The 18,751-nt window shown below is 38.2% G+C and overlaps 1 protein-coding gene across 3 annotated transcripts in view; it reads right to left on the bottom strand.

The window, feature by feature from the left end:
• The window catches only part of anapc1 (anaphase promoting complex subunit 1), a 46,470-nt gene extending 28,798 nt beyond the window's left edge, over nt 1–17,672 (bottom strand). For 2 of the 3 annotated variants that reach the window (XM_075479794.1, XM_075479803.1), the window contains exons 1-24: nt 17,495–17,672; nt 15,810–16,049; nt 15,368–15,532; nt 15,046–15,088; nt 14,838–14,935; nt 13,759–13,841; nt 13,453–13,526; nt 13,206–13,351; nt 12,968–13,125; nt 12,320–12,445; nt 11,992–12,210; nt 11,770–11,865; nt 11,190–11,280; nt 9,530–9,595; nt 9,263–9,400; nt 8,815–8,958; nt 6,976–7,036; nt 5,517–5,572; nt 4,958–5,089; nt 4,672–4,746; nt 3,548–3,670; nt 2,550–2,719; nt 990–1,081; nt 564–712 (exon numbers count right to left, since the gene is read on the bottom strand). In XM_075479794.1, the coding sequence (XP_075335909.1) occupies nt 564–712; nt 990–1,081; nt 2,550–2,719; nt 3,548–3,670; nt 4,672–4,746; nt 4,958–5,089; nt 5,517–5,572; nt 6,976–7,036; nt 8,815–8,958; nt 9,263–9,400; nt 9,530–9,595; nt 11,190–11,280; nt 11,770–11,865; nt 11,992–12,210; nt 12,320–12,445; nt 12,968–13,125; nt 13,206–13,351; nt 13,453–13,526; nt 13,759–13,841; nt 14,838–14,935; nt 15,046–15,088; nt 15,368–15,532; nt 15,810–16,025 (2,721 nt within the window). In that variant the 5' untranslated portion in view covers nt 16,026–16,049; nt 17,495–17,672. The remainder of the gene's footprint in view (nt 1–563; nt 713–989; nt 1,082–2,549; nt 2,720–3,547; nt 3,671–4,671; nt 4,747–4,957; nt 5,090–5,516; nt 5,573–6,975; nt 7,037–8,814; nt 8,959–9,262; nt 9,401–9,529; nt 9,596–11,189; nt 11,281–11,769; nt 11,866–11,991; nt 12,211–12,319; nt 12,446–12,967; nt 13,126–13,205; nt 13,352–13,452; nt 13,527–13,758; nt 13,842–14,837; nt 14,936–15,045; nt 15,089–15,367; nt 15,533–15,809; nt 16,050–17,494) is intronic. The other variant, XM_075479811.1, reaches the window with a different exon arrangement.
• Between the last annotated feature and the right edge of the window lie 1,079 nt (nt 17,673–18,751).

The raw sequence follows: 18,751 nt of genomic DNA, 5'->3' as shown, positions 1-18,751 counted from the left end.
CCATTTTCTTTCTAAATACATCTTTGGAGATTGTGATTATTTAGGACTATTGAATCTATAACTCAACGTAATCATGTAACTAAGCCTTACTATTTAGAGCAGTATTTCTCAAGCTAAAGCAGGAAAAATAAACTTTAAACTTTTTAGAGACTAACATTAAAAGCTGCTCTTTATATGGGCAACCAGCTTTTACCAGTGTTCAAATGTGCGTTGTTTTTTTCTGATAATGGAAGGTTCTGATGAGGCAATAATGTCTAACCAATCACTGTCAAAGACGGTTCCCCCTAAGAAGATCCAATAAAAAGAGTTTTTAAACTACAACTGATGGCAGTTCCCGCAGTGATAACAAAAGAAAAGAGGAGGGGCCTCCCACAAGTTATAAGAAATGTGAAAACGTAGCTGCCTATTGTCTTACATCTTCCCACTTGTTCCTAACTGTGATGTCTTAACTACACAATCAAAACAAATCTAAATACTAAATATGATTGGGTCTCATAAATATACACTATATGAATTAACTAAGTGAAAACTTATCCTTGAAAATACAGAAGTTTTGGCCGTACCAGAACCAGCAGCCTGGTCCTCTGACAGATGCTGGGCAGGTATGGGAAAGGCGGGGTCTCCTCCCCTCTCAAACAGCGACTGAGCCAGCTGAACACAGAGGGAGGCTCAGACCTCAGGAAGGATGGACGCTGCATCTGACCGATTAGAGCTGAGGAGGAACGTTCGAGGAGGGAGGAGAGAAAGACGGAGATTGAGACAACAGAAAAATAAAGGAGATGAGGGGTAGGGAATGGAGGGAGAATGACCGTGACAAGGGAAGTTGTCATATTTATTTCACTTCATCTATCACCTACAGATTACAACAAGGGAAGCAACAAAAGACGACTACTAGTTAGATACAGATGTTGACATAACAATGCGTTACGTAGACCTATAAGATAAGGAACCGCAGACAAACAAAGAAACTACTCTTTTGTGGGTCCTACCTTGGTCTATGATGCAGCTCTCAGTGAAACAACTCATCAGTGACGGATAGTCCCTCCAGTACAGATCAACATACTCTTCCAATTGGAGGTCTCTGCATACAAAACAAAACAATCATCAGCGGACAGCAGAAGAGAAGTTGGATTATTTTTCTTTTTTCCACTTCAACAGTAAAGAAAAGTAGCATTTCCATATGCACACAACTTGAAAGTTATGAAACTTTTATCACTGGCCTTGTACAAGGTGCTTTGTACATTTAATAAGGTCTACCTCTGCACGGCTGGATGCTAGATTGCTGCAGGTGATTAACACTAATCCAAAAATAGCTCGACATTCTCAAACAGCTACTGTGACATTTAACTTGTTTTGGGCTGTAGTTGAACAAAGAGCAGAAGTAATTAACAGAAAGAATCATGACTATTCAGCTCCACGTCAATAGTTTTTCTTAAGTGGATAATCTCATACTATTACCAGCTGTGTTTGTACGTGCAGGTTGTACACTGGCACAATGTCAATTAAGGTACAGATATGCAATCTTCAAACCTATACATGTAATGTAAATCCTTTATCCCGTCCATTTTTAGATATTCAGTCATCAACCTATGAGTTATCAAACCAACAAAAACATTTCTTTAAGTTTGTAATCTCAGGTTTGGGTGTGCATCTAATCTCCTTGTGAAGTTAGTGCATGCAGTTGGCCTTAAAGTAGAAAACAGAATTGGGTATATTTGAGTAATAAAAAGCGAACGTAACCATTCCATAATTAAGAAGAAAAAAAAAACAGACAATGAAACTTTAAACATGCAGTTTTCTGCAATGAGTTAAATATTTCTGGATTCTATGTCCCTGGAAGATATCAAAGGAACAGCGAGCTTATGAAATTGCTTCAAACTGAGGATGCTGCGTACTGATGAAATCACTGCATAATTACATTAGTACAAATTTTTAAAAATACCTTTTTCATGAGATTTAAATATAGAACATACAAACAAATCTATTTATCAAAGCATGGGGACAAATTATTGAGGAATAGAATCCTCGAAAATGCCAAATTAAAGAATTGTTTTAGTTTTACCCACCTGACAAAGAACACAGAGTGTAAAAATTGACAGCATACTTAGATACAGCCCACATGCTAACAATACAGGCCAATTACTCTGAAGAGTGCTTCACTCTCCCACTCCACCTATTCTCTTATCATCATCATCACCAATCACAGGAGTCACTTGACAATCTGCTGAAGTTTATTTCTCCATACACATCATCAAGGGCCTTGATTACACACAAACTTTCACTGAAAACAATGAGCTGCACTCACCTTTCTCTCTCATTTTAAAAGTTCAATGCAGCTGATGGAAAATTTGAATAGGCTGAATTTGCTGTGATAATTGGCACAGGTCTCTTGCCTGTTTAATGACAATTGTGGATTAAAGGAAGAGTTTATTCTTTCCTCTACATTTTAATTCATCACACCAACACCCCACTCGCAGATTTCCATCATGCCATTTGCTCAGCTGCAGCAAACGGAAACATAAAAATAGGTACTTTACATTGGTGGTTACCTGGCAAGTTGTTGCAGCAGACAGACCAATGAGCAGGCTCTCGCTCTGTGCAGCTCATCCAGCTGCAGCTCCTGATAAAGCAGATGGAGCACGTAGAAAAGGGCAGGGATGTGAGGGAACAGAGGGGCTGAACTGTCCAACTTCAGAGATGGACTGGAGGGAGAGGATGCCTTACATGATAAGAAAATGAGGAAAAAAAATAAGAGAATACATAGTAGTAAAGGGCAGCATACAAAATATATCAATTAGAACACAAATTTGCCATCAAGCACCTTTTTGATCAACTGATATTATTACTAATAACATAACACTAATATTATTGTCTCAGTCTTTCAATTAAACCAGTTTTTTTGTCTGAATTATCATCACAGGTCAGATGCACTCCAGCAAATTTGATGTGTTGCATGGTTTGTTTAAAAGTATCATCAGGGAAGTCCTCCATATAAGCCACTTGGGAAAGATCGGGCATTTCTTTCATAAGTAAAAATTACTTATGAAGTCACTGGGTGACAAGCCTATCTATGAAACCATCAGCAAACTTCAACCAATCTGACAAAGCTCTGCGTGAAACCACAGACAGCCAGTCGGTAAACAGGAGCCCAAGCTGTTGATTGTCGTCACACATCAGGACGATGTGATTGAGGCTGTAGTTTGACGTGCGGTTTAACTATATTATATAACACTAACTATTGTTTCTATTCTTTAGTCTATCCAATTAAAACCAATGAGTGTAGGGTAAACAGCATCAGTACCTGTCAATATAAAGCATCATAATTCAGCAGCACACACTGGAGACTCTAAAATAATCCTATAGATGAATCAACTACTTTCTGCAAGAATTTCATGCCAGCTTGTATCCATACTGGTAAATCCTGCACACTGTGTTTAAAATTGCTAATTTTATAAGGATGCATGAAAGAACAACGAAGACATGAGCAAGAAACATCCAAAATCAAACAGCAAGCATTATACAAATGTATCTGTAGTGGGGTACATACAGAGGACAGGCCCTCAGTTTCTGAGATGATACTGTCATTGGTCCAATTTGATTCCACTGAACCAAAGACAGGCTGAGAATTGATCTGCCGATGGTAATGAGATGCCAACAGGTAGTCCCAGTCCTACAGAGAGAGGAGACGAATAAAAGCCACCCACAATACTACCAAAAGTAATCAGTCATACAAAATAAAATACATGTGTAAATAAAAACTACTGTCTGTGGGTCACAACAAGTGGGCATGTGAGAAGAGGTGGTAAATTATTGCTCAACTGAGCCGTGAACTTCAAGAGTAGGACTTCCCCTTTGTGGACTGCATCTATCATAAACTTTGCTTTTAGTACTATGGCATGACGGCCGCTGTAAATAATGGTTACTCTGGTATGCTAGTTTTACTGACTGGATAGGAAGGCCTCCAACTACATAACACAGCAGCTTGAGTTGAATTTGACTCATGCGTTTCAGGTTTACAGTATGGAGCTCATCACATCTGTGTGAGGTGCCCATTTTGACCCAAGTACAAATGTGTGTGACTGTTTTTCAGACTGCTAGGCAGAGTATAGATCTGCTACTTCAGCTACAATGAACAACCTTGTCTCTGTCAACATGGTTTTCCATATCTCCGTTTGGGCTTTAGTTTTAAGTGTTTCAGGTTTTCAGGAACTCCATCTACAAAATGTGTCAATGGGAATAGTATTTCTGATTATATTTCAAATATAATACAATTCTAATATTCCTTTAGAATTATTGGGACACACACCTCATGAACAACAAAGGCTGTTTATGCTTGATCTGGTCGGTTTGCCTAAGATGACAAACTGCATGTCACTCCTTTAAGGTTGATAACCTATAATAAACCTCTGTATAAACCTATATAGAAAACTTGATAACCAAATAAACTTTGACACTTCAGCAGCCACAGATACCTCTTTATTTTGTTCTCTACACAGCACTTGTTTCAGTAGCTCAACACAGGACACATCGGTTCTCATGGGTATTCAATTCTCTCCCACAAAAGAAAATTTAAAACAAAGCCCACAACGTATTTTAAACTGGTCATCAAAGCTGACCATTGGTGCTTATTGTACAGCAAACATCATAACATATTGGCTGTAAACAACACACCTCATCAGAGCCTCCATCCGATGGACGAGACCTCTTGGCTGCAATCACTGGAGAAAGAGGCACTTCAAAATGGAGCTGGGGAAAAAAAAAGAGCAGCAGACAAAGAGAAGGACACAATAACATTTAACGGCAAGGAAGTCACCCAGCAACCAATGCGATCCTTTCTTGGGTTGTCAAATAGTTTCTTGGCTTATCTAAAATTAATTAAGCATGTGTGTATTTTAACATTTGAAACTACAGTAAATACCAATCAAATTTAAAAGAGAAATCACAACAGAATACTCACATGTCGAGTCCAGGCCAGGCGCTCTGTGTTGTAGCCCATCAATGTCAAAAAACAGGTGACAAACTGGTTCCACTCTGCATGAGCACTGGGACCACCAGGAGCGTTGTAGATGTTGTACCACTTCACCAAAACCTGCACATTTTAAAGACGCGAGCGAGTTAAAATGGTTTATTCAAATCGTAAGAAAAATTTGCCAACAAAGGAAAATATATCGAAATTCACTCCTTTTAAATGCCCTAAAAATTTATTCTCAAAATCAGCTTTTTACTCAGAGTGATGCAGACCCACATTCACACAATTTTCTATCAAAGCTTTTATAGTTTATCTCACATATTTCTTTTTTTATTATTATTATTTTTTTGGCAGGTGTACACCCATACAGCAACATTTGTACCCAAACAGTCCAGATGAAGCAAATTACTAATTACTTAATAGTTCTTTAATCAAACTCGTAATGAATAACTAACTGGTTTCTGAACAGTCGGCACACCTTTATGCTTCCCACATGAACAGGTCACCAAGAAAACAGCATGCCAGTGTAAGCATTATATTTACCAACCTTCATGGCAGCTTCCTTGGGAAGGATGAACCGGATCGCCTGAAGGCACTTCCTCACTGAAATACATCCAAGGGCAGACAGTGAGACAATGGATAAATACAAGGAAACAAAAAGTTTTACAAAAGGTCTGTTGAAAACATCCAGTTTAGACAATGTGTGGCATCTTCTCCTCAATAGAGGAGAAAAAGGAAATTGAAAAATAACCAGTACAACAGTAATTAGTGCTACTGTGGCTCCTAACAACTCCGACCAATTAGATTCTTAATCAACATCACTAGGCTATCTAAATTGAACATCCGAAGTGGGAAAGGTCAAAGAGGAGGTGGACAAATGCCATTTCATTAGAGCAAGAATCCTCATCCATAAGATCGATGACTAAATAAGGAGAAATACTGCAGGACCAGATACAGACGTATGTAAACCTGAATAATGCTGAAGGACAAAATTAATTTTAAAAAAAGCATAAAAAATGTATATATATCTATATAGATATATATATGAAAATCAAACCATAAACAAATGCCAGAGGAGATCTTGAAGGTTCAAAGTGAAAACAGATGTTAAGAGCTGAAGAGACCCATCAGTGGTAACTGACAGAGAAGAGAACCCTGCTGAACTCCACTTTCATTAGCTAGAAAATAAAATGTAACTGGTATTAATTATTCTCAAGTACTTGGTCACCAACTAGTTTTCACTTTTGAGGGATAGCAAAGGTGGGAATAAATACTTCTAGTCAACAGCTGCAAAACTGAGACACTTCCGAAACTGCCAAAATGTCAATTTTTTACGAGCTGAATGGACATTTCTAGAACAGAAAACAGTCAACGGCATTTCGTCTCAAAAACGTACATATGCATTAGATCTTTCTCTCAGAGCTATGTGAAACACTGACGTAGTGGATCAATCATAATCTGAGGGGTGTGTGTGTCTGCCTTGTAAGGGCATCCTCTGTAAGACAAGCATATACGTCACTGTATAACAGAGCAATTTTCAAACCTAATTTCAAGGACATAACTGCTCTGACTCATCTGAGAATGTGTGTGTGTATATACTTGTTTTTCTGTATTCTTATGGTCCAAAAATGAGACATTGTGAGGTCAAATATGTTTGATGGGCTTAGAACTAGAAGATGGTTAGGAAACTCCCTTGGAGCGCCCAGGAGCTGAGATACCGCATTTCACGACTTTGGTTTGCGCTCCCACACCACACAACTTAGATTTATGGTCATTTGACATTTTGTGGGCTTTTGATGGTGCCTTTGTGGCCTCTTCGATATGACAAAATATTCATGTGTATGGCTGTACATGTGCAGGGCTCATATGGAGATTTGTTTTATACAACAATGTAGGGGGAGCCAAAGAGCAAGAAATGTGCCTAATTCTCTCGTGCTACTTAAAGTATATCTGAGAATATAACATATTTCTGTGTGTGTGTGTGTGTGTGTGTGTGTGTGTCTTACCCAGCTCTGAGGTGGCAATCTCAGGAACGGAGATCCTCAGCATCGTGCCACTGCTGAGTTCCTGGAGAGAGACATAATGCACACGAATTCAGATTTTACCATTATGCTTCAATTTCATAGCCGTCTAATGCAACGGTGTCTGTGGTTTGTTATAAGGTGAATGTCTCAATGCTCCAATCTGTACAAGTGTAACCTGTAACTAAAGCAGCTAAATTAAATGTATCAATGCTCAATTTTATCATTTACATATCTGCTTTTTCTACAATGAAAGACAGAAATGTGCCCTGAAAACGCCTCAGCAGAGAGACAGACAAGGTTAATAGAAAAACAAATTGATGCGTGAAATGATCAGTTGTCTCAAAGTACAACAGACACACCTGCCAGGAACACTAGTAATTCAAGACTAAAATAAAAACAAAAAGACCATACAGGTGGAAGTTTCTTCTGCAAGTCTCTGTATCAGAGATAAACGCTAATTAAAAATCCAGCACATCAGAAAATACTTGGTTGGCATAATCATCATGAAATTTGTATCTAACAGGGGTTTTAAATGTGGGGAAGGCAGTAATGTTCAATGTCTAAAATGTGTATTATTTATCACGATTTGCAAGTCTCTTGCAAAATACCCTTAACACAAATTTTAAAGATTATAATCATTTCTTTACTCCTGAAAAACATTATTGGAAAAAAAATAATGATAATAAACAGGTAAAATTAAACACTATGGTGGCTAAAAAAGACATATATACTGAAGACTATACTGAAATAAATCTGCAAACAGTAGTACAACATTATAGCACAGCCGCAGTTGTCATTTCCAAACAAATAACCCCACAGTTCCTTTAGCTGTGAGTCTGCAATTATGATTTTTTTTTCACAAGATATATACAACAGTATATTATTTGAATTAGGTTGAATAGCTGTCTTCAAGATCGCACCCAGACCAGCAGGGTTTGTCCTGCTCTCTTTTCAAGAGAGAAACCCTGATGAGAAAATAACCCATCACTCTGACAGCACAAAGCTGGAGCTGCACGTGCAACAATCAGCCACCAGACTGATGGGCTGCAAGAAAAAGTCAGTGAACAGAGCCAAAGAGCAGAAGTCTTCAGACTGTTTTGCAGTTTTTTTACAGAATGTTTTTTGTCAATGTGTATGAGGGGAAATAAAAACAGCTTTCTGTTTGTGTCTGTGTGTATACTCTGGGGTCCCAAGACTAAAGAGGCTGGCAGGACAGGACAAACCCAGAAGCCAGAAACCCAGAAATAGCTTTTCTTTGTGGTTCTCATTCACAAATATGAGTGAATCACCCCCCTATACACACACACACACACACACACACACACACACACACACACACATCTCACTGACCAGAAACAAACCTTAAAGGGCTTTAAGCATTTTGTTTTCTGAACCTCCATTCCATCAGTCATCATTGAGATCCAATTACTTAACTCAGTAATTATATTACTGAGATCAATAGAAATACGAAGTCTTCAGTACTCATGATAAAAATCACAATAAGCAATTTAAACTTATTCACCTATGAAATCAAACACGTTTCTGGTGCAGAAAGGCTGCAGTTTTATTTTTATTTTGGGACACAACTTTAGACAACGCATCAAAGGTGCTGCTCAAGTTACATCTAATGCTTCTATAAAAGGTTACGAAGTCTGTGATATAACATCTGTTACTTGTAAAGTCAGACCTTGCAACTGCCACTGCTGACGGGAAAAGAATCTGGACAAAATGACCCAACGTGTGAATGAATCAACATCAAAATGATGGAGGTGACCAAGAGTGATTTGTTTGAACTTCATTAGATTGCAGAAGCAAACTTACCAGAGTGACCCGGTTGCAAACAGGGTCCCGCAAAGCGTGGATGTAAGGTGTGGTTTGTTGAAAGGTGTAATCTTCCAAAAATGAAGCCTCATGGTGTTTAATATTTGGATTCCTCAGCTCTGACACCGGTGAAGGCATGATGTCCTGACGGAGAAGGAACAACTTACAGGTAAAGTAGAAGAGAACGGAAAAATGGTAAAATCAGTGGTAAACGTGGATCTATGTTAAATAAATAAATGTAGTTTTCTAAGTACAATCAGCAAAGTGTAAAGTCTTTGAAATTATTTTCAATTTTTTTTTAAAAAGATCATTTAAATCAATACATTTACTCTGAGTTTACCAGACATTGTGAAATCAGTCTCTTAGATAGATTATTGGATAGCAGCAAGAAAAATGATAACCTATCCATGCATGTAAAGTGCAGTGAATCTAAAACACATGCTTGTACCTCATTAAGTCTTTGGATGTGCCGACTGCCAGCATTAGTGGGTGTGCTAACGTTCTCCACTGGCGTGCTGAGGTGATGGAGGTGGTTGGTCAGGCTGATGGTGGGTGACAGGAGGCCGGGGACAAACACCTTACTAACCTGGAGGGACACCAAGAAAGCTAATTCATGACTCCATCCCCAAGTGATGGCACTGAGATTATCTGAAGCATCAGTTACGTCTAATCTACAGTTTGTAAGGCAGCTGTGTATCAAACTGGTGTAACTTACTCGGGTGATTCCTGTGTAAAGAACCAGACTGCCACAGGCCTCCAGAACCAACATGACATCTATATTCTGAGGAGCAAAGTGTCATTGTCACTGCAATTAACCATCGTTTTCATGATCAACCAATAACATATTAACTACTATTATGGAATGAACTGCCACTGCACATTAGACAGGCCTCCTCACTGTCTAATTCTTAAAACACATTTCTTTTCCTTGGCTTTTAATACCACGTAGGCTGTTGATTTTATGTTCACAGATATGTTATATGGGGTGGGGTGGACAGTCTATTTATTTATTTATTATGTTTTATTGTATTTATTTTTATTGTACAGCACTTTGAACACATTAGTGTTTATTTAAACTGTGCTTTATAAATAAAGTGGATTGGATACTTTACCAATCGATTTGATAAACTATGTGGTCTATAGAAGTCAGGTTAAGTTTACTTGTTGAAACTGTACCTTTGATACAAGATTAAGAGCACCATCAAATAATCAGTAAGGGCCTTAAATTAATTAAGTTTCAGAAGTTGTATGTAAAAATAGACGATAGCAACTGATGTATACATATTCAGAAATAATCAGTTTAACATCCAGTTAGCCCCAACATGCTTTAGTCACATATTTAATTAACTCTGAAGATTTATGGGGTAACTGTTAAAACTGATAGTTAGTATGTTAATGTCTAAATTCAGATATAGGTTGTTGTTTGTTTTGCTATCTTGCTCCTGATCAATACTTTGTGTGCGCAGCAATACCAAATCAGAAATAATTACCAATTTGAATTAGCCAATCATCACAAAACATAAAATTAATTTACCACGATTTCTAACAAACATAAAACTGCAAAGACAACAAAACTATTAATGTAACGGACAGTACATTTAACAACTCACAACTTCAAGCAGAAATCAACTAAGTACCACCATCAAGCCTAATGTGGATCTTTCGTCCTCAAAGAACAGCCTATATTGATTTGTTGGCACATCCAATTTGCGTACAGATTGATTCTCAAATGTCTGTGACGTAAAAAAAAAAAAAAACACAATATGCAATTTATATAAATATATCAGATGCGAATTCAACAAATGCATCAAATCCAGAGCAACAGTAGTGTTGAGTGGAATATTGTTGCCACTCGCAGAAAGTACACAAGGACATCATGGAGAGCAACAGCTTGTGGACAGATGTTGAAATATACTGTCTGCGTTGTCCGTACAAGCTGTAAGGAACTTACAATTATAAAGCTGCATCATCAGCATAGCTTATGTTGTAATCAACGCCTAAATCACTAACATATGCAGCCCATCAATCTGTTCGCTCACATATAACAATGTACACTGGGGTCGAGAAAAATAATCAAATCTCAGATCTCTATAATATTAAAACATATTTTAATAACTGATAAGGTATTTTTGATAGAGCATAAAAGGAGAAATTTGGAAAAGAAGCACTGGGACAGTCTACAGCGATTTATGCATTAAAGTGGCCAGCATGCGCACTATGCAGTTACATACAGCAAAACACCATTCTTTCCTATGTCTTTTAGTGATCCAAATTTAATCTTGGATACTTATGTAAGGTTAGTGACCTCTGCCAATTGTGTCTAAGACAAAAAAGAAGTAAGCAAACAAAAGAAAAACATGAATACATCAACGTACCTGCAGAGGCTCTGCGTCTTTGGCAGGGATGATTGTGACAGAGGGGAAGATAAGCTGAGACGTATCATTGCTTTCAATAAACTTTACACATCTGTGGAAACAATCACAAAGATGGCAGCGTGTAAATGCAGATGTCACCATTACATCTGGTGGCCGCAAGTAATGATGAGAAAGAAAAATAAGTTTGCGCAAATGCCCCATTATTGTTTCTGTGAAAACTCCTAAATAATGGGCTTTCCGCGCCGTAGAACTTAGATGTACAGTATTTGTATTGCTTTTTTCTGCAGTGTTCCAGAATTGAGTTTTTCATCAAAAGCAATGATATATGTTGGCAAAGGAATGGGGGATATAGTTCCTAGTGGTTCTGGTGCTGAGATTTAGTCACACTGCTGCAGAATATAGTGGCAAAATGCAATTAAAAGGTAAAAGTCTTGAGTTTGTAAATATCTTCACGTTTTATTTCAAAATCACCTCTTTTTTTTCACTTACTGTCACTGACTTCTCTGAGTAACTTACGTCTTTATCTTGATAAAATAAATACTGAATGAAATAAAATAAAATTGTTTGCATATTTGTTGACCTGAGCTGTTGATGAGACTCAACCAGGAAACAGAGGTAGCGGTTCTCACAGAGGTCAGAGGTCAAGAACACTTTTGACGCCTGGCTGTTCATCTCCCTGCAAAACGCAAAATGATCACAATTGTATGAAACCACAGCAGTGAATAGAATAGTGAAATGGCAACAAAACATCTAAGCACAATAAAATTAAAATCCTAAACTATTCAGAATGACGGGTTATTACCTGTGACAGCCAGCAGTTACAGTCTCACTCCACAGCTGCTCCATGCAGAGGTCAGGTATAATGGGCTCCATCTCCGGTATTAGAACTGTCTCATTGATAGTGCTGTTAGGGGAGTGTAACAAGCCATGATGCCCCCTGGAGGACGGGCTGTGGAACGATGCGTTAAAGCGAGCCGCACCTGAAAAGGATGGAGCAGCCATGCCTGGAGAGTGGGCGCGGCTGTGATGGGAGGACGGAGGAATAGATGGAATAATGTTTCAGTTAGCATGTAACCAAGGTGTTTGTTACTCCAGCTGTCACCTGTTCTGAGCCTCAGGAACAAACTCACCTAAGGGCGGCCATGTTGGATATACTTGGAGAATGAACCCGGGGGTGTACTCCTGGTGACGATGTGATGATCTTGTTCTGATGACTGTGAAAAACACTGTAGTGCAGTGGAGAGCCAACAGCAAAACTAGAGGAACAATTCAAATAATGAGGTGAGACGACATTAAAGGATCACATGCTTTAAAGGAAATGTCCCACAACATTTAAATCATCCAAGACTTTTGTTCTCCCTTTTCAGATTTTGATTTTGTACATTTTTCAACAGACCTGTGGCAGACTGTGTGAAGCTTATTCTTCATATACCGTATATAATTCAATTAACTCCTATTTATGTCACAGTCTTGGCAAAAGCCAAATGTAAAGGCTATGCATGGTTGCAACAAATAATGTTACTTAACTTTTGATTTTATATATAAAAATAGTGAAATTATAACCTCAAAACGCTAAAATCAAAACGCTTGGCCAATATTACGCAGCTGATTTTAAGGTTGTCTCTAACTGTGCAAGACAAAGCAGCAGTTGTTATATCTGAGAGGCTGGAACTAGATAGTTTTGACATTTTTTCTTTAAGAATATCCCCAAAAGAAAAAAAAAAAAAAAAAAAAAAGGAAAAAAAGTGGAAGTAGCACTTTCACTTCCCTTTCAGTACCTTGTTCCAGTTCCAGGACCGAGCCCAGTCACTGCACTGCCACCAGGGGAGTCAAGGCGGGACATATTACGCAAATGAGAGGTCAGGAAGCCTGAAGCCATCATACCCAGCGGTGTCCCAACCGGCTCTGATGCACACCTCAGGACTTTGGAACGCTCCTGATGAACATACAGGATTCGAGGTTAGGGAAGACACGTGGAGTATATGTGTTTTTATATGTACAAGTTAGGTAACTCACATCATGTGTGACTTTGCGCAGGGCCCAAACTGAGTGTGTTCCCTGTACAGAGTCGTATGATACAACAAGAGAAGGCCGGCAGCATGTGAACACGATTTTCATGGTGGAGTCAGATGCATACTGCACACAAGAGCCGTCGAACAGGCCTGCAAAAAAGCGCACGCATTTAGATAAAAAATTACCACCACTCATCATTCAGATGGAGAGAAAAGATGCAGATGGAAATACATGCGAGATTTTGTCATACCTGAAGGTTTGCACACAATTGGTGCGATCTCATCCAGAGGATGCAGCATGCTGAACACTGTAGGCAGAGGGTCTCTGTGGGGGAAAAAAAAAATCTCAGTACCCTGCTATATACACACAATGGTGTGTTTTTGTCTGTGCACACACATCAGGGTGCAAACTGAAGGCTGTTGTTATTGTAGATGCATTGGTTTAGGGTTTGACTTAATCGCTTCATGTGGGTTTTTGAATTAATCTAAACAATTTAGCTTTTTACCTTCAGTTTGTGTATGGATGAGTTAGTGAGTGTACAGTGTTAGTTTGTTACCCAGGGGAGTGGAGTTGCGTCTCATTTACTGTGTTCTTCCGTTCCAACAAAAGTCCAAACTCTGTCGACCAGACATTTGAAACCTGGAAGAAAGAAGATGAGAAACACATGAAACATATGTTATTGTGCATTGTTGTCATACCAACAGCTATAAAAGCATTTCAAAACATTAACAAACGCCAGCAATACAAGTTAACCAGAGAGCTTCTGCAATACCTTACAGGAAATATGAAGCTGCAACAACTTATTTTGGAGACTTTAAAAATAGAAAAAGGAAATGCTTATAATTCCCATGTCCAACTGATATTAAGAATCTTTATGATTAATTAGTTTTTTGGACACTCTGCAAATCCCACCTACAATCCCCTTTTCCAGTATAAAGTATAAAGAAATTACCTTTCAGTGTCTTTACTAAACAACTTCATGTTTAGAAATTAGAAACAAACACAGAATTTCATACCAGCAACAAACAACTTGGGAGGCATGTTTACTTTTGTGTTACATCATCCTTCCTTTTAATTCTACTTTTTAAATTTTCCCAGAAGTAGCTTTGTTTCCGTTTCTTTTTTTTCTGTGCAACAATCTCATTAATCACATGTATATACATGGAACCTTTAAATATATAGTGTCACCTACTCATTCAAAATGAGTAGGTATTTCAAAACTTTTGACTGGTATTTTGTGCATGTATAAAAACACAGTATCGACTCTCAAAAACATATCTGCATGCAGTTTAAACTCAAAAGATAAAAGCATCTGTACACACAAACACACACATTTAAGTTTAAAAAATAAAGTCAAACTTCAATGTCTAAAACAAACAACTAATTAAACACAAACATCTGAAATGGATGAGGCTCATGGCCATTGTCAGTGATCTGAATGTTCTCTCTTAGTTGGCCAGATAATTTTTAAGTCAAGGCGAAGATCACTAATTTCACGAATGATCAACCCAAAGAAGCACAATAAGACAGACTTTCCAAACAGATGAATACATTCATTTTCTGGTTTATTGATGTGCTGACCCGTCTCGTCTGGCAGACATGAAATTTTCCCACCAGTGTCTGTCTCTTGCTCACCTGGAATGGTAGCGGTGAGATGAAATCCTTCCCAGTCACAGTGTGAACATTGACACAGCTACTCTGGATGATACACACTGAGTGCTCCACTTCTTCCTCTGCAAAACAACAATTAAAATATGCGTGGATGATTCAACAGATGTACACCACAAAAGACAGGATAAACTGAAATGAGGGTTGCTACAAAACATCTTTAATCATACAGTACCATCATTGTTGTTGTGAGAAACAGCAAAGTTGCACCATAAAGCCTGCAGATAGCACAAGACAGTGTCAAATCCAGGACGGCAAAAATCTAGACAATCACTGTGAAATTCTACTGATCTTAGAAAAGAGCATAAAAAATGTTTTTAGCACATAAAAACAAAAGCTATCTTGGCACATAGAAAATGTTAAACTAGAAACATAAATGTTTCCGCGTGGCGCTGCCATTTAAATTTTCCATAAACTCTTATGGTGAAGCTAAGGAATTAATATGGTCTCTCATAACTGCCTTCAGGCAGAAGTACAGCATTCTACATACAACAGACCTGCTGTACTGGGCTGTCAACGGTGAAGGCCTTGTATACGCTGGAGGCTTGTATCCGACTGCCCTGACTCCATACAACCACGTTTCCTGCTGCATATAGCTCTTCTTCAAACTCCACATCCTCTTCTTTGACTCCTGTGCAGCCCTTCCTGAGCTGCCAGCATTCCTGCCATTCAAACACATTCAATAGGACCAAAGAGCCAAATCTAAAAACTGCACTAAGTTACACATAAAGTCTTACTTTCATGCTAAATAAATTGGCGCAATACTGCATCTATTGAATTACTTTGAGAAACAAATAGAAGGAATATAAACTGCAAATGCAAAAAACGTTTTGCAGCAATAACACAAAATTAAAAAACTGAATTTTATTTCCCTTAATTTGTTTGTGGCATAGGGGTAGATAGGGGTTAGAATCAACACTAAAAGCCATGCAATCTCACCCTTTCTCTCTCCTGCAGACTGACTTCCTGCAGGGACCCCACCAGGCCTGCAGCACCGTCTGACGACCAGAGCTCGGAGGCAGGTTGGAGCTCTCTGAGCTGCAGGTTGAAGGCATTTGGATGGTTCCTGCAGTGCTCGCGGCCAAACGGGACAAACGACTGCAATTCCCCTGCGGCGATCATCGTGGCTGTCTCTTCATACACGACTTCCGACATGAGTTCCAGATTTCAGCATTATTTCTGGGAAGAGTAGGGGGATGAGGATAGATAAATAGGCTAATCAACAATAAGAAATTAGAGATCTGTAAAATAATGGTCTGATAAGTTTGACATTTTCAATCAGATGCTCACTCTCACGCTTGTAATGATATAATCATTACAAAAGCAAAAGGAAAGCTGAGAGGGGAGGAGAAATGGATTACTGAAAAAAAAAATTACCAAATGCTATTGGAAGCAAAAGATTAGGAAAGTATTCCAGTCTACTAATGTAGAACTGTAAAACTGTTTAAAACTGTAGGTTAATTACCAGAAAAATGATTAATAGTTTTTATGTAATATTGTATCGAAATACAAAAGGACATAAAGATTACTACAAGCATTCCAGTCCAATAATGCCTTTATTTGTGTCCAAATAATGACAGTTTCAAGTATCTGATGCCAAACAAACTAAATAAGAAGAAAAAGACTGTCTACCAGCATTTATTGCTTTGCTCAAGCATGGTTTTTCTGCTGTAATGTGTGTTTTAAAGGTAACTTTTCAACATATTCTCCACAATTTTATTAACCAATGTAGTGCAATTAGTGTGGAACCCTAATTTTTTCAAGACTTATACTATATATTTTGCACAAATTTTTCACCTAACATCTTATCAAAGAAACAATCGACTAGAAACTGTGCCATTCAACAGCACCATGTGGCTTCCCTCAATGTTATGCTCTGACTTGAATGCATGTAGTCTTTGACACCAAAGCGAAATTTCCACATGAACTGATGAAAACATAGGTCTCCTCTATGCTAACTGAAAAAATATCCCTTCAAAAGGCACACCTGTAAACATATTTTGTGACAATCTTAAGCAAAACCCAAACCAATATTCAGCTTAAATAAGTACAATTTAAACACTCAAAGCTTCTGGTTCACAAATGCTGAGAATGGAGTTTACAGTGACATCTAATCGGTTGTGCAATTCTGGATACAGCTGTTATCAAATCACAGTACTGACTTTACAGGCAGTAGCTCTAAGCTAACACTTGTAATTTAGCTTCAATCACACTTGAAGCCAAAACATTTGTATCATATACCTTTGATTAAGAGTAATATCAACATTAGAGACTGTTGAATAACGTTGGATAGTGGCATTTTTCCAGGCGAGCTCAAATCAGTCACTCCCAGCGATTATTCTTATATTTACATGCGTTTATTCACGCTGACAGATACCACATTGCTACAAGTAAACCGGAATCTTTAAGCTGAAAAAGAGCTCACAAGAAACCAAATTGACTGTCATCTAAAATGTGTATTACGTTAGAATAATAAATATTAGCAGTTGCGAATCGGACGCTAACTTAAAGTGCTAAAGCTAAAGTCCCATAGAGGACAATTGCTGTCAGCGGCTCGCTTAGCATGTTAGCTAGCATTAGCTTCAACTAGCTCTGCGTTTGCCGGGAGAAAATTAGCCACAAACCTGATAATAAGGAATAGTCTGGCTCTTGTCGCGGAGTCCTCGTCTTTTCTTTCTATGAGGCTTGCTTGAGCACAACGCCGTCACCCGTGCTAACATAAAAACGAGTTAGTTGAGGTGCCAAAGTGTGAATTTGGCTAGAGCAGGTTTTCAAATGAGCGCGGACATCTTTGCTGTCCCGACATCCTCTTCCTTCCAGAACTAAACCAATCAGCAACAAGGAACGGATGAGCTGGAAGCTGATAGGCTGCCTTCATCAGGATCGCTCTGTTGACATGGTAGATAGCATCACGAGCTGTTGTTCATAAAAAAAAATGTCAGCTGCCAAATATATAGACCAAATTTTAATGTAGGTAGAATATGGTGGATAAATTCAGTAATCTCACAGCCTCAAGCTGCTCTGAGGTCTGGTGGTACTGCAGTAGATACATCTGTCCTGTCAGATGGCAGCAGGGTGAACAGGCTGTGTCTGGGGTTAATTTGGTATTTTATCCTCTTGGATAATTGTAGATGCCTCAGCAAAAACACTGATGTTGCTGGCCCATGCTCTGAAATAAGTCTTGCGGGGGTTCTGTTGCTTTATCTGTTTTTACTCTAATACTCCAGGATCTTCTTCATAGTTTAATAATTTTTTCCCTCCAATCCAGGAAGATGGTTGCAGGCATTGGGATAATAGACCAAAATGGGGAAGTGGAGGTTTTTTTTTTCATGCCTGTAATATCGCATATATTTAGCCAAATTAAATAAAAAGAAAGACATTCCATGACTTTGGAAAGGCTTTTTTTCAAAACAAAATCTATCTAACGAGTCAGGTTGTATGATAACAGAGCTATGTATGCCTGTGTTGAGTATCTTTCTAATAGAGTGTTCATGAAATTATTCCCAAAGGCATAAAGTTTCAAAGCCACACATACTACAGTAATGTCACGTAAGAGACCAGGAGTCTCAGAGTCAATGCATAATCTAACAGATTTCTGTTGACAGAAAACTAAGAAACTCATTTGCAATTTCTGTTTGGTGGTGGATTAAGTGTCTATCTATTAAATGTCAACAATATAAGTTTTTTTCATTATCAGTACATTTATTGTACAATCTAATTAATATTAATAAGATATGTGGAGCAAAGAAATTGGTATTTTACATAAAGAACTGTGATTAAGCTTAGTTAATTAAGATGTGTACAATCTAGAAAGCGATTAATTCAACAAGTTATCATTTTCGATGTTCCTCTGGCTTCCGACTGGACACCTAATATAGTAA

Source organism: Odontesthes bonariensis, chromosome 2 (genome assembly GCF_027942865.1).
Source record: "Odontesthes bonariensis isolate fOdoBon6 chromosome 2, fOdoBon6.hap1, whole genome shotgun sequence".
Lineage (NCBI taxonomy): Eukaryota > Metazoa > Chordata > Actinopteri > Atheriniformes > Atherinopsidae > Odontesthes > Odontesthes bonariensis.
This window is presented reverse-complemented; position numbering and strand designations above follow the sequence as displayed.